General features: G+C 45.4%; 1 protein-coding gene across 4 annotated transcripts in view; it reads left to right on the top strand.

Annotated features, from left to right (window-relative positions):
* Nucleotides 1–13951, top strand: part of RXRG (retinoid X receptor gamma) — a 105168-nt gene that overhangs the window by 45005 nt on the left and 46212 nt on the right. Inside the window, exon 1 of one of the 4 annotated variants that reach the window (XM_034779536.1) lies at nt 6268–6531. The exons of the other annotated variants lie outside the window; for them this stretch is intronic. Coding sequence (XP_034635427.1) covers nt 6483–6531 — 49 coding nt within the window. The 5' untranslated portion in view covers nt 6268–6482. Of the gene's footprint in view, nt 1–6267; nt 6532–13951 lie in introns of those variants that run through there. 4 annotated transcript variants of the gene reach the window in all.

Below are 13951 nucleotides of genomic sequence, written 5' to 3' on the forward strand. Positions count from 1 at the left end.
TTTGCTCTTGTAATTCCCCACTAAAGCTTCATTAACTTAAAGTTAAGGTTACCCAGATCTCATGCAAGCACTAAAAATCAATTTGACTACTAAAAATTGGCACAGATCTCGTGCAACCTCTCCAAAGCAAGGTAACCCCGTTCAAGTCCTGTTAAAATCCAACCTCGACTTGCACTCTTCACCACCTAGACTTTGCAGTAGCCAAGTGCCCTCACATGCTTCCCAGTTTCACAGCAGACTTGTTTCCAGTTCTAACACAGAGCCACTCACATAGCACACACCCAGTTCTCCGAGTCACAGGCAGATGTACAAAATTAACTTGGACCTTCGCAAGGTTAAATTCTCTCACCCAAAGAAGCATTTGTGGTGTTATTTGTACAGGAGAAATATGAGGCTAGAAGCCTTCCAGTGGTGCAGCAGGAAGTACATCGGCACTGTAGCTAACTGCCCCCATCCCCATTAGATGGGTTCTGTGCAGAAATCAGTAGGTGGAATTGTATGGTCCCTAGATCAGTGGCAGTCTGATGTATTTCCTATGGCATGTCAGACGCAGGCTCCGTTCTGACAAACCATAGCAGCTTTGGCAGAGGGAGTGCCTGCCTCTAGAGCAGACCTGAAAGTAGAGCTGGTTGGAAAATAGGTTGGTTAGTTGTTTTCCCATGGAAAATGTTGACTTTTTTGTTGACACCCCCCCCCCACACTAATTTTTGTTTCTGTTTTCAGCAAGTGAACACCCACATTTTTTGCTTTTTGGCTGAGAACTGGATGTTCAGGTTTGATGAAAAATGGAGATTTTTCAGAGAGCAGGTGCTTTTCAGCCCCCCCAAAATAGTTTCAGTTGAAAAACCCAAATTTCTGTGCAAATAAAGTTTAGCTGGAAGATTTTTCAACCAGCCCCACCTTCAACCTCCATTTCTTTGGCAACTTGGCCAACAACTCGCTCTGTCTCCTTCTACCCATTTCCCCCGGCCTAGCCCCTCCTAGTAAGAAAGAGCCATTGAAATAGGTGGGGAGAGGGAAAGAGTTGGAAGCCAAGTTGCCAGAGAAGTAGAGCTTGCTGGTCTGCTACGAAGGCTTCCTCTGTACAAGCCTGGACTGGCACTTACCAGACAGAGAACAGGGTCAATGCTCAGCATTGAAAGTGGCGGTAAATGCTGAAGAACAACCCTGGGGGTGCCTAAGGTTCTGCACTAGGAACAGTGGTGTTTAAGATACTTGTCAATGATGTGGACAAAAGGATGAGCAATAAGGTAGCAAAACTTGCTGATGACTATGGAGATGATTTTGTCATGGTAAAACTAGGCAAAATTCACAGAACAGTCATGGTAAAAATGTACAAAAATCAGGATATGGTCACAGCAGCAAACAAATGTGTAACAATTTAACAATAAAGTATTCCAGAGTAACGTGGCGCCGTTGACACTGACCCATGGGCTGGGTGGCCCATTGAGGTGAGTCAAGAGGTGGAAGTGGCGCTTGCTCCCTGAGCCCCGCTGCCCAGGACTGAAGTCTGAACTCACGGACCTGTGACCTCCGTGACAGAATCGTACCCTCACTGATGACCCAACATCAGTTAGGTTAGTCAAAACTGGAGAAGATGCAGGGACTCCAAGACACCGAACCGTGCTAGGAAATAGTACATCATGATAGCAGATAAAATTCAGTAGAGACAAAGCAAAGCAGTACGCACCAAAATAGAATAATGACATATCCATGTTCCTGGGTGCCTTACAAGCTATAGGCGTTCAGGAGAAAGACCTTTCTTGTGAGCAGCTTCGTGCTGGTTAAAAACATCACAATGTTAGTTTCTATATAGAATGGGATAGAATATAATGCTGTCGTATAAACAGATGTACTCTCTTCTGGAATATTGAACCTTTACTTGTCTGCATTTCACACAAGTGGCACTTTATAGCCCCGATACAGCAAAGCACTTAAGCAGGCCTATATTTGTGTTTTTCCCCCCATACTGAAAGCTAACCGTATTATATTGTCATTTATGTGGCTACATACATACATTAAAATAAACGGGCTGTACAAGGAGGCCATGGGACTGCTGATGTATTGTTGAAAATCTTGATTTTTAAAAAATGTTCTGTCTCTGTGTGTGTTTTTCTCAGATTTAATGTTGGAGTGACATGTTTTTGCATTCAATAGAACCTGGGCAGAATACAATTTTCTATTCCATAGCATAGACTCCACTCAACTAGAATAGATCTAGTAGGATTAGTGTTTTGCACGGATTCTATCTTCAGCTACACCTTTTGCTCCAAATGCTCATCTCAATAGCCCTTTGTTGTTCTGCAACACAGTGGCACACTTGCAAACACAGACACACCTGCACTTCCAGACACACACAGTTACATACAGGCATTGGCTGATACCCGCTGAAACGCACACACCGCCACATACCCAAAGAGACACACCAATAGATGCTGCCGTGCACAGAGTACACAGGGCCAGGATGCCAGTGTTTTCTTTTTAAAAAGGGTTTCTCTAAACTCTCTGGTTAAGGCTAATGGAGACACTGGGGCCTGGGGCTGTCCGCGGGCTGCGGAAGAACTAGAACTGCGAAGAGTAACCTTTCCCTCTCCTGCCTGCAGAACGCCTCAGGGCTGACAGCACCAGGTCTGCCCGAGTTTAGTTTGCATATAATTAACTTCTCCCTCACTATTGCTTGCATGTCAAGTGTTCCTTCCTCTGCAGTCTCCCCGCACAGCATCCGCAGGGTCAAGCAGTGTAGCTACTAGCTCTCCTGGCTGAGCCTTGGTGAGGTGAACCCATAGCACTGGACTGTGAGCTGCACCCAGGGCACTCAAGGCTGCCCTTCCCTCCCATTGTTCTCTTCCTCTTTCTGTCCATCTGGCATCATAACAACCTCTTCTCCAGTCAGGCAGGGCTGTGCCCATCACCGCTGATTACAGAGCTGGCCAAAGGGTGTCACGTTAGGTGGGGTTCATTTCTTCCTGACTACCAGAGGGCCTCGGGCCCTGGTACACCTCAGTCCCTCCTGTTCTCTGGCTGTGACTCACCATAGTTTAGTCTCCTGAGGATTCTAATCCTTCGATATTCTTCCGGTGGTTGCCTGGGTGGCCTATGAAACACAGGAGGTCAGACCAGACGAGCTGGGGGTCCCTCCTGGCTTGGAACTCTATGTGACCAAAGATGTGTTTCCCTGATGGGAGCAGTGCTGTTTGCTGACCCGCCTGGCTTGCCTGTACTATGCTTGTTTTTAGAAGTAGGTACATGGGTCCAGATTCATCATGCCCCTATCAACACTTGCGCTCATCCTACATTCTGTTCTACTAGGGCACTGCAAACAAGTCAGCTTGTCTCGGTACCTCCGCCCACCTATAAATCTCCCAATAGCTAACGTCCTGTTACCTCTCTTCCCTTGTCAGGATTTGAACAAGGGCCACCAATGATCAGAAGCCAGTGCATTAGTCCACTGCACCCCCTTGCCTCCCTCCCTCTGCCAGGGCTACCCTCATAGGGATCTCATCCTTCATCCAAGAATTAGATCCGTTCTGCCCATCTCTAGAATCCAAGGAGCGAGAGAAGCCAGGGACTCCTGGAGTACCGGGCCATTGAAGTCAACGAGCTGAGGAGCTGGCTCCTTGTGTTCCTGTCTATTGTACACGGTTCATTTACTCTCTGGGGAGGGGAAAGGTAGACTGATGAGCTGAATATGTCTGTAACCGTGTTGCAGCCCTACGGCAGCTGGCAAGTAGCCAGCATGGTCCATAATGTCCGAAAGGTCATGTAACTTTGATTTAATCCATTTGCTCATTGATTTATCCCACCAGGCTCTGTTCTTGGCCCCCTCTTCTTTCTTTCTTTCCATTCCTTGGGTGATCTCATCTGCTTGCAGCTTCAGCTACCATCCTTGTACTGAAACCCTGCAAATCTACTTCCCCACTAGGGTGACCAGATAGCAAGTGTGAAAAATCGGGACAGGGGGTGGGGGTTAATAGGAGCCTATATAAGAAAAAGACTCAAAAATCGGGACTGTCCCTATAAAATTGGGACATCTGGTCACCCTATTCCCCACACTCCGTGCAATCCTGCTGCCCAGCCTGTCTTTGACATTTGTCAGATCACTTGCTAGCAACATGGCCTGAACTGAATTATCCCAAGCTCTCTTCTCTCCCCCACAGTTCCTGCCGCTACAAACAACTCTGCCATCACTCAGACCTATAGCCTGAGAGCCATCTTTGATGCCTTGCTTGACCCATGTATCCAAGCTACCTTTAGAGCTTACTGCTGCTTCTTACATAATAGTCCCAGCATCTGAGCTTTTCCTCCTAGCCATACAGTTAAAATACGTGCCCAACCTCTTCCTCAACCTCCTCAATATCCAGCCCTTCTCCCCTCTGGCCTGCCCCACACCCACCCCACCTCTAGTTCATTTGCACCACCATCTAAGATCCCCTTCCTATCCCATCACTCTGGCCAGTTCACACGCCACTCCTACCCTGTCTTAGAATCTCTCCACTGGCACTTTCTTGTATCATTGCCTCAAATTCCAACTTCTTGCCTTTGCCTTCACAGCCCTCCACAGCTCTATCCCTCCTTGCTTATGTCTCCTAACACATCACCCTGGCCTGCTCCACTCTGCCAGCCGTGACTGCTCGCTCATCTGCTGCTTCTACTACCTCCTGCTCCTTCAGATCCCGTCTTCAGCACCCTCCGCTGGGATGCCTACTAGAAATTGGAAATGGCTATGCTAAGGGGCAGTTGGGTATAGCAGATATAGACTTAACACATGCTGTATAATATGTATAAATAGGGCCCTACCAAATTCACGGCCATGAAAAATGCATCACGGACTGTGAAATCTGGTCTTTTGTGTGCTTTTACCCTATACTATACAGATTTCATGGGAGAGACCAGCATTTCTCAAATTGGGGGTCTTGACCCAAAAGGGAGTTGCAAGGTTATTTTAGGGGGGTCATGGTATTGCCACCCTTACTTCTGCACTGCCTTCAGAGATGGGTGGCCAGAGATTGGTGGCTGGTGGCTGGAGAGCGATGGCTCACCAGCAGCAGCACAGAAGTAAGGGTGGCAATACCATACTATGCCATCCTTACTTCTGCGCTGCTGCTGCTGGTGTCTCTGCCTTCAGAGCTGGGCTCCTGGCCAACAGCCACCCCTCTCCAGCTGCCCAGCTCTGAAGGCAGCACTGCCGCCAGCAGCAGTGCAGAAGTAAGGGTAGCAGTACCGCAGTCCCCTCCCCCCCCCCCCACAATAATCCACAACTCCTTTTTGGGTCAGGATCCCTACTATTACAACACTGTGAAATTTCAGATTTAAATTGCTGAAATCATAAAATTTATGATTTTTAAAATCCCATGACTGTGAAATTGACCCAAATGGACCGTGAATTTGGTAGGGCCCTACATATAAATATTGCATCACTCACTCTTTCTGTGTTGCTTGGCTTCTTAGATTGTAAGCACGCTGAGACAGGGTCTGTGAATGGGCAGAGCTCTGCACAGTTTCGGAGCCACTGATTGCAAATAAACAAGGCCAGGGTTTTCAAAGGTGCGTAAAGGAGTTACCCACCCAAATTCCATTGAATTTCAGTGGGAGTTGGATTCCTAACATCGTTAGGCCCCTATGAAAACCCCATCCAAAGTAAATAAATAATTGCTTTGTAAAACCTGTTTGAAAAACCTTACAGTGCTACATAAAACCAAATTCTAGCATTCTAGTGTCTAGCACCTTGAGGCCATTATGATGGGCACCCAATGGATGGATGGACTGTAGGAACTTTAGTTTCCGATACCGTGAGTGTGACCTTTTCCCTGTCACAATTATAATCCTATATGTATCAAACTGTTTGAAATTTTGGGGGAGGAAATGCATTATTCCCCATCCCCTAACCTGTGTGTACTTGTCTGTCCATCTGTCTGCGGAGTGCAATCTCGTTAAAGCAGGGATTGTTCCTTCCCAAGTGTTTTGAAAGCATCTTCCACACAGCAGGTGCTACTGTAAATAAATAATAATAATAGTAGTTACAATAACCTGCATCACCTTTTTATTGGTGCAAAAAACCACAACCCCCCAAACAATTTCATTCCCCTTCCCCTTGAATTTCTGACCTATACCGGTGCTGTCACACATCGATTGTTCTCTTAGCTGGTAGATTATGCCACCAGGACAGTGCAGTGTGAATTTGCAGGGAGCTGCAACAGCTGAGTGCGGAAGCCCAGCCCTGAGCTGAATCGGAAAGCAGCAGAACAACAGTATGCCAAATTACAGACGGCAGCTGCTACCGTCTTGAAGATACTATGAAGTCTCTCGTCTGGAGGATCTCTTATAGACTCGAGGAGGCAGCTGCCCCGGCATTGTCAGAGATTCCATGGTATCACAGAGCACTGCCCCAAGCTTGCCAGACCGTGCTGAATATTAAGGATCTTTGAAGTCGGAGGAGAGGCAGTTGTATTAAAAAAAAGAAAGGGATGAACTGAAGATTAAACATGTATGGGAATTATCCTCACTTCATTAAGTTTCCTGCTGGCTTTGGCAGTAAGTATTACACTTGCACTTGCAATCTTAGCCTTCTGGGTTAGATAGACAGACCGTTTAAATTGCCAGAGTACGTGAATGGGAAGTATTAAAGCATTTACCTAGCTTCTAGATAGCCGTAACCTTACAATGGTCTCTACATGCTTGAGAGTGAAACTGTCTTATTATTATGAACCCCATCAACTGCACCACAACTGAACTAGTCTGCCTAGAAATTATGCATGCTTCATCCAAGCCAGAGAGGAATTTTTCTCTAAAGTTTGGCATAGGTTGGACAAGACATTTGAAAGATGCATGTACTTATTTGTGTGTTCTGTGAATGGTGGATATTAATCAAACGATAGGATAATATCACATAATTATCTTTCCAATTGGACTTCTTTACCTGTTTGTGTTTTTGGAGGAAACAAATGATTTTAATACAACAGTTTTTCCTCAAAAAACCCCATAGAGAACATTCTCTTTTCTGTCCAGTGCAACTACCCCCACCCCCTGGACACTGATAAATAATAGTCTGACACATTGACAAATGTAGCAAAATGGGACTTCAAGCCAAGTGAGGCAGGCGTCTGCAATGGACTTTGGTTATAATTTGTGATGCACCGTGATATGCCGCATGCCAGTGGGGAACTCTGAGCTGCAGGAATCAGAACTCTTGCAGGGACTATAGGCTTTGAATTTCTTGAGGTTGATCATTTTTGTTATTCTGTGTGTGTGAGCGAAGGAGATGAAGGACAGCTTTCAGCTGTAGCCGCTCAGTTTGGGTGCCAAACGTAAGACACAATGGGCCCAATTCAGTTTTGCTCTGCAGTTGGTGCAGGCACTTATACTAGTGCAGAGTGGGTATAAAATGCTGCCAGATCAGTATATTTGTGTTACACCTGCTTCACATTAGAGTAAATGACCATACGCAGAGCAGAGTAATAGTGGATCAGATCCATTGTGACTCAAATTGGGCACTCAAGTGTATGCGTGAATGAATGTTTTTGGGGGGTATTTTTGTGACACCCACAAAAATCAATGCAGCAGGCATCTCAAATTGGGCATGTGCCCAAAAATATTGGGCACTTTTTGAAGATATTGCCATTAATGGGTTGAATGTACTGATATGTTGTACCATGGATTCTCAGCCTGGCATCTGAGTTTCATAAAGACATTGGGAAGAGGTGTCTGAGTTAAATGGGAGAGGGTCTTGGCTAGATGGGAGGTGGTTAGGGAGCCAGGGACCACTGTGTTCCATTATACAAAGCTCTGGAGAGGTTTTCATTTGGCTCTTCCAATATTTATATTTAGCATTTCTCACACTTAAACTTTCCTAGTGACTGCTTAAAAAAAATCAGCAATTAAGTGACAAAGTGAAAGTGTAGATTGTGTTGTGAACATTTAACATAAGTATGCAAATTATTGCTAATGAAGGGTAATTCTCCGAACATGTACCTTAAGTCTGTAAATGATTCCAAACCATACTTTGAGGGCACCTATGAGGTGTCTATGTAGCAATGCATAGCATCGATTTCTCAGCTAGCAGAGTTATATGAGCTAGTGTCAAGGCTCGGAAGTTGAAGTAGCAAACCATTTTTCGTCTTCTCGGGCCAGCTTACAGCTCCACTGAAGTCAATAGCTCCATATCACTTTACACTAGCTGATGATGATGTCTCCTTGTTTTCACGCACCCTTAACTTGCCCAAAACATTCCCCTTTCAGTCTGAATTTTTCTATGATTTGGTTTTGGCAGAAAGGGGAAATTTGTTTGGAAAATCAGAATAAAATCCATTTCTAAGTTGTGGGAGGGGGAGCCCATACTTTTCCCATTATTAAAAAAAAAAATCACACCCTTGTTTTTGAACAGTGACACAGCCAAATAAATGAATAAAACAAATGCTGAAGTTTAAAACGGGGTAGGGCCCTACTCCTGAAGTGAGCTCCACCAGGGCATCGCTTTCTGCTGCCAAGGAGTTTGGGGCGACAGTTGTTAGTGAGGTTTAAAGGTGAATGAAATTGTTTGAGGAAGAAGAGAGATATTTTTGCTCCACCCACAAAGATCAATGCAGCTTTTATTATAATGGTGTTTTGCACCCTACCAACAGCTCAATACTTTAGGGAATTTAATTGTGATAGGGAAAAGGTAGCACTAGCATTGTCTGAAACCAGTTTATTTCATCTGTTTGTCCACTTTGAGAGGCGCCTGTCGATTGAGGCACGATAAACTGTGATGCCAACTCAGCAGTGGTTGAAGGATAGAATAGAAATTGGTCTTTATAACACCTTAATTTAACTCAATGGGTTTGACAGCGCTCAATATCATTATTAATAATTATTAATTTCTTTGTATTCTAGCAGCTCTCACAATGTGTTAGGCACTCTACACCGACATAGAGAGAGACCCACACAAAGATAAATGCTTTTGGGAGTTGGGGATTGAATGGAAAGCTTTATAAGTGACTGCAAATTCACTTCAGAGAATACTCAATGAGCCGTGCATGTTGTTTGACAGCATATTCTCCCTGCCTGTGAGCGGATGGTTGGGTAGGAGCCTGGACTGCTGCTGGGACAATTTGTGAATGAGAGACTGTGTCTGACTTGTATTGCCAATCCTGAGCACTCAAAAACTCTTAGTCAGCTCCGCAGAATCATGATTGTCTTTAAAATGATGATTTTAAAGAAACAATACATTGGGAATTCTTTTTATTTGCCTTCTTTATTTTTTTGGAACCTGTGGGGTCCATTTGAGCCATATTTTTAAGCTCTTCTCTGCCACTCTGAAGATTAGAAACTTTTATTATGAAAGCTGAGATTTTTATGTATTCACGTGACTCCAGGAGTTGGGCTTTAAGAAACACACCAAATATTGCAAAGCATGATCAAATCATGAGAGCTGGCAATACTGCTTATTTAAACACATATAGCAAAGTTCTCCAAAACCCTGTCTCAGCTTCAGGACCAAGAGGAAGCAATGGCTTTGTGTGTACAGGGGAATCATAAAAGCTGCAATTTAAGGATCTGTCAGCAATGTTTGTTGTATTCTACATATTTTGCACACCCTTATGGGAAAGCCTTATGGAATTTAATAGGGAGGAAATCAATAGGGATGTATAGAAATTAAATAGGGCTTTAGGATTTATTAGAAAACAATATTCTCTGTCTTCAATTGTATCACCCAATAGCATTTAGTAGACAATTATATTGCTGCTGTAGGAATCTGTAAGGAAGGACTCCCTGATTTGGTCATCAGCAGAGATCAAACTTTGGCCCTCTAGTTCTTCAGTAAAGACTACTATCAGTTGAGCTAAGGCACCAAGTTGATTAGCTGGGCCAAGCAGCGAACTGCTGTGGATCAGCCGCACAGGGATACAAACACACATCGTCAATGTGTTATGTATGGGTTGCTTTAGTAAGTTGTTATTGTTTATTAAATTCTATAGGACTTGCACATAATGGTTAACTCTAAACTTTCCTTTAAATTAAGGGGGCCAGTGTCACATGGGAGCTTAATCAATCATGGTCCTTCTTCCCTAACTAATTTGCATGCTTCATTTCCATTAGTCATAATGAGTCGGCGTGAGGGGGTCTGTAGATGTGTCATGGGTTCTCATTGGCAGATTGCTCAATCCCCATTGTCACAGCTTTTTAAAGGTTCCATGGCCATACGCTGGCTCTTGGGCTCCATCAGAGGGGAGCCCTGCTCTGAATGAGCTGTTGGGCTGACAGGTGTGGGATCCCTGCTGGGCTCTGTTTCCTCTGAAGCATGTGGCCGTCAAATGGGGGATAGGGATGATGCCCCACACTTCCCCGCTTATCTACCCTGCGCCTTCACAGCCCTGCTCCTTTGCTCTGCCCTGCTCCTCACATTCCTAGTCGTCACCCCTCCCTGCAGTATCCCCACATGGCTGCTTCCCCGCTCCTCTTGGCTCCCCACAGTGCTGCTTTCTGGTACAGGGGGAGCAAGGAGAGTGTTGTGGGGATGGGGGAAGAATAAAGCAGCTGTGTTGGATGCAGTGGGGAGATGGAATGGGGACGCAAGGATGTATGTGGGTCTAGCGGATGGGGGGCTCTGATAGGGGCACTGGCGTTATGTGAAGTGGGGGCCTAGGGAGTCCAGTGCCTGAGTGCCGATGTCTTTGCATTCTGAGGGCTCCTCCAGGAACATTGTCCCCATCCCTGCATACTGTATAGCCCCGTTCTCCCTGCAACACACAACCCTCTTCCCCTCTAGACCTCATGCACATTTTTGGTCTCCACCCACTGCCCTTGGCATTGCTACTAGCCTCTTCCTCCCATGCATATCCCCTACCTGCACCGACACCATGAGAGAAAATATGAAAAAAAAAAACCCACCCTAATTTATTTTTAAAAATTGGTTTAATTTGCGATCACAAGCACTAAAATGTCTTCCTCATAATTGCACAGTATCACTACAAGGCAAAGGTCTGGTGGTTTGGGGGCCCTAATTGGCCATTTCCAGACCTTAACATGGTTGGATTTCTTGTGGCTCTGAATTTCCTGGGTTACTAATGCTTGTTTTGGGGATAATTCCCACCTCCCTGTAATGTTTTTTTTAACCCTCAGGTTACTGATATGTACTCTCACCCTTAATATCGCCTGTATTCCATTCACACTAGCAAGGCACACATTTTTAACAATGAGTGGCATTAACCAGTGGAACAGTTGACCCAGTGATGTGATGCATTCTTCATCGCTTGGACTCTTTAACTGAAGCTTGGAGGTCTTGCTAAAAGAGAGGGTCCAGCTCAACCTGGGGTTGATGCAGGAATCACTGGGTGAAATTGTACAGCCTGTGTTTTGCAGGAGGTCAGACTATATTATCACCATATTGCCCCTGCCGGCCTGAAATCTCTTTGTCTTAATGTCATTTTTTGCCTACATACATAAGCAAATCAATTACTGTCTTTGAAGGCGAAACACACTGCAAGTGTGAAATATTATGAATGATTTATCATTAGGTATTTCATTGTGAACATTTTATTTAAAATAGCCACTTACAAACCACTTGTAATCCAGAGTTAGTTAGCACACCTTTCCCCCAGGCAGTATATGCAATTGTTTGGCCGCCATAAGCAGAGTTTTTTCTGGCTGTAAGTTAATTCATTTATTGTGCAATTCCACTTATTGGGTGTGAAAGGCTAATTGCAAAGTGGCTAAGCAGAAAAAGAAGGTAATCCTGATATATTTAGGGCATGTGTAACTAGGATATCATGGAAATTATGTACTGCTGTTGTCCTCTCCTGAACTTTTGTTTCACTCTTTGCTAAGGCCAGGCAGTTTTGTCCTTTCTGAAAAAAATCCACAGCAACACTATCAAATCGGGACTATTGTTATTAAACCACGAACTTTAGATCTTATTCGTAGCTGCCGGTCATCCTGACAGTCAATACCATACAACTGCTTAGCGTACAAATATTTACATTAATACCAAAGACTGAAGGACAATAGTGAGCATGTCCCACGAGGAGCCAGATTTTCAAAACTAATCTGCCAGAAATTGGGACTGTGAAGAGGTGGCTGGATATGTGGCTGGACACCTCCATTAATGGCTGATTTCCAGAGGCAGATTGGGCAAGTACATTCAGAGGTAGCTAGTTCAAAAGCTGGCAGGTGGTAGCAATGCAGAGAGAGCTGCAGTGGTCAGAATTGCTGCATGTGCTGCTGTTGGATAGAACCCCACAGAGTCTGTCTAATCTACCTCCAGTCTTCTTTGAGAGTGGCAGGAAAAAGCCAGAAACAGTGTACAGCATTTACCAATCCCATTTGCACAAATTGTGCATGCAATCTGCATACATTATGGAGTAGATGCCTTAATATACAGCCTGCCTCAAATCCATGAGTTCCTGTCTGCCAAAATCTGCCAATACCCATCTCATCTCTCAGTCCCTCAACTCCTCTTCCCTGTCTAGACCCCCTCACTCTGGGTCAGCCTCTTTGCAGCTTCTGCTACATCAGCAGCCCTGCCAGAGGCTAAGCACTCTCTCCCCTGGGGCCTTTGAGTTGTTTCTCATTGGAGTAGGGAGAAGGCACTGAGGGTCGGCAAGGTTCTGGTTGACTGGCAGGCGAGAGTGGAAATGGGGTCTCAAAAGCTGGCCGCTTCCATGCTAGCTATTGGCTAAAACCCAGCAACACCACCTAGCAGACAGGGGAGTCAGGAAACCAGAGGTGTTTGTCTACCCAGTCACTTCCAGCTGTAGGTGAGATGTAGTTGGGCCCCCTGAACCTCCAAGTGATGTTGCCCTCAGGAGCAGTGTGTGATGAGTTGAGGGCCCCTATCAGTTGGTTTCAGAGTCTCCCGACCAAGGCTGAGGAGCAAAAGTGGTAACCCCTTTGCTCCCTGCCTGTCCCCTTCCCACCAGGCTATCCACGTCTTTCTCAGATCTGCAGGATGCCTCCTCAGCTCTTTCTTGCCTGCCCCTGTCTCTCTGAAGCTTAGCTGCCTGCCTGTGAGATGAGGATGGTGACACTTGCCTACCAGGGGGTTGGGAGGCTGAATGTGTCAATGTTGGTAATGTACGTTGAGATTCTCTGATAAACTTGCTTTATTCCATGCAGACCCTCGGGCCTTCACCCAGGCCTTCCGTTCTTTGCCAGTTTCTTGCTGCAGTCTTAGAGCTTGTCTGTACTTGTGGTGGCATGTAGGGTTCATGTAGCTACATGACACAGTGAAAGTCAGATTGCATCCAAAATCACTATGGTGTGTAGTTACATGCGGCAGTAAGAGGTTCCGGTAGCCAGGAGGCAGCGGGACACTATACTGCTAAAAATAGCACAGAGGTGGGAGCTGCTTGGGCATGTAGAGAGCTGTGTGGAGTATGCACCCGGGGGTTCAGGCCTGTAGGACCTTCTGCTCTACTCTACTTGCCTAAGCTGTGCCTCACCATCTATACTGTTCTTTATACCCCTGCTATATGGACATGCTGTGTCTGTACCCTATACACCACCATAAGTGTAGACCTACTCGTAGCTTCTTCCCTAGTCATGTTGATATGTTTCCTTTCTGCTTCTGTTGTATGTTTCCAAGTTGTCCTGGGTCTACCCTGTCACCTCTTGCTCTGGAGAACCCAGTCCAATGCCTGTCTTGTTACGTTGGTTGGTTCTTTCCTCCAGGGGTGTCCTAGCCACCACCTTTGCCTTTCCATAATTTCCTGGCTTATCAATTGTTTTTGTCCTCTTTCAAAGCCCTTAATCTGTGATCTTTTTTATGGCTAGCTGATGTGGAGGATTTGTCTAAGGCAGCTGTTTGTGAAAACTTGCAGTTCAGGTAGTAAAGGTACTGGGGGAGGTGAGAAATCCTTCCTGACCATTGCAGGAGCCAAGACGTTACATTTGATTGCCCTAATTCCTCTAAATCAAAGATACTGTGGGCCCATTCTTCTCTAAGTGGGAATAACCAACACAGAGGAGAGGAGATGTT

Source organism: Trachemys scripta, chromosome 8, assembly GCF_013100865.1.
Source record: "Trachemys scripta elegans isolate TJP31775 chromosome 8, CAS_Tse_1.0, whole genome shotgun sequence".
Taxonomy (NCBI): domain Eukaryota; kingdom Metazoa; phylum Chordata; order Testudines; family Emydidae; genus Trachemys; species Trachemys scripta.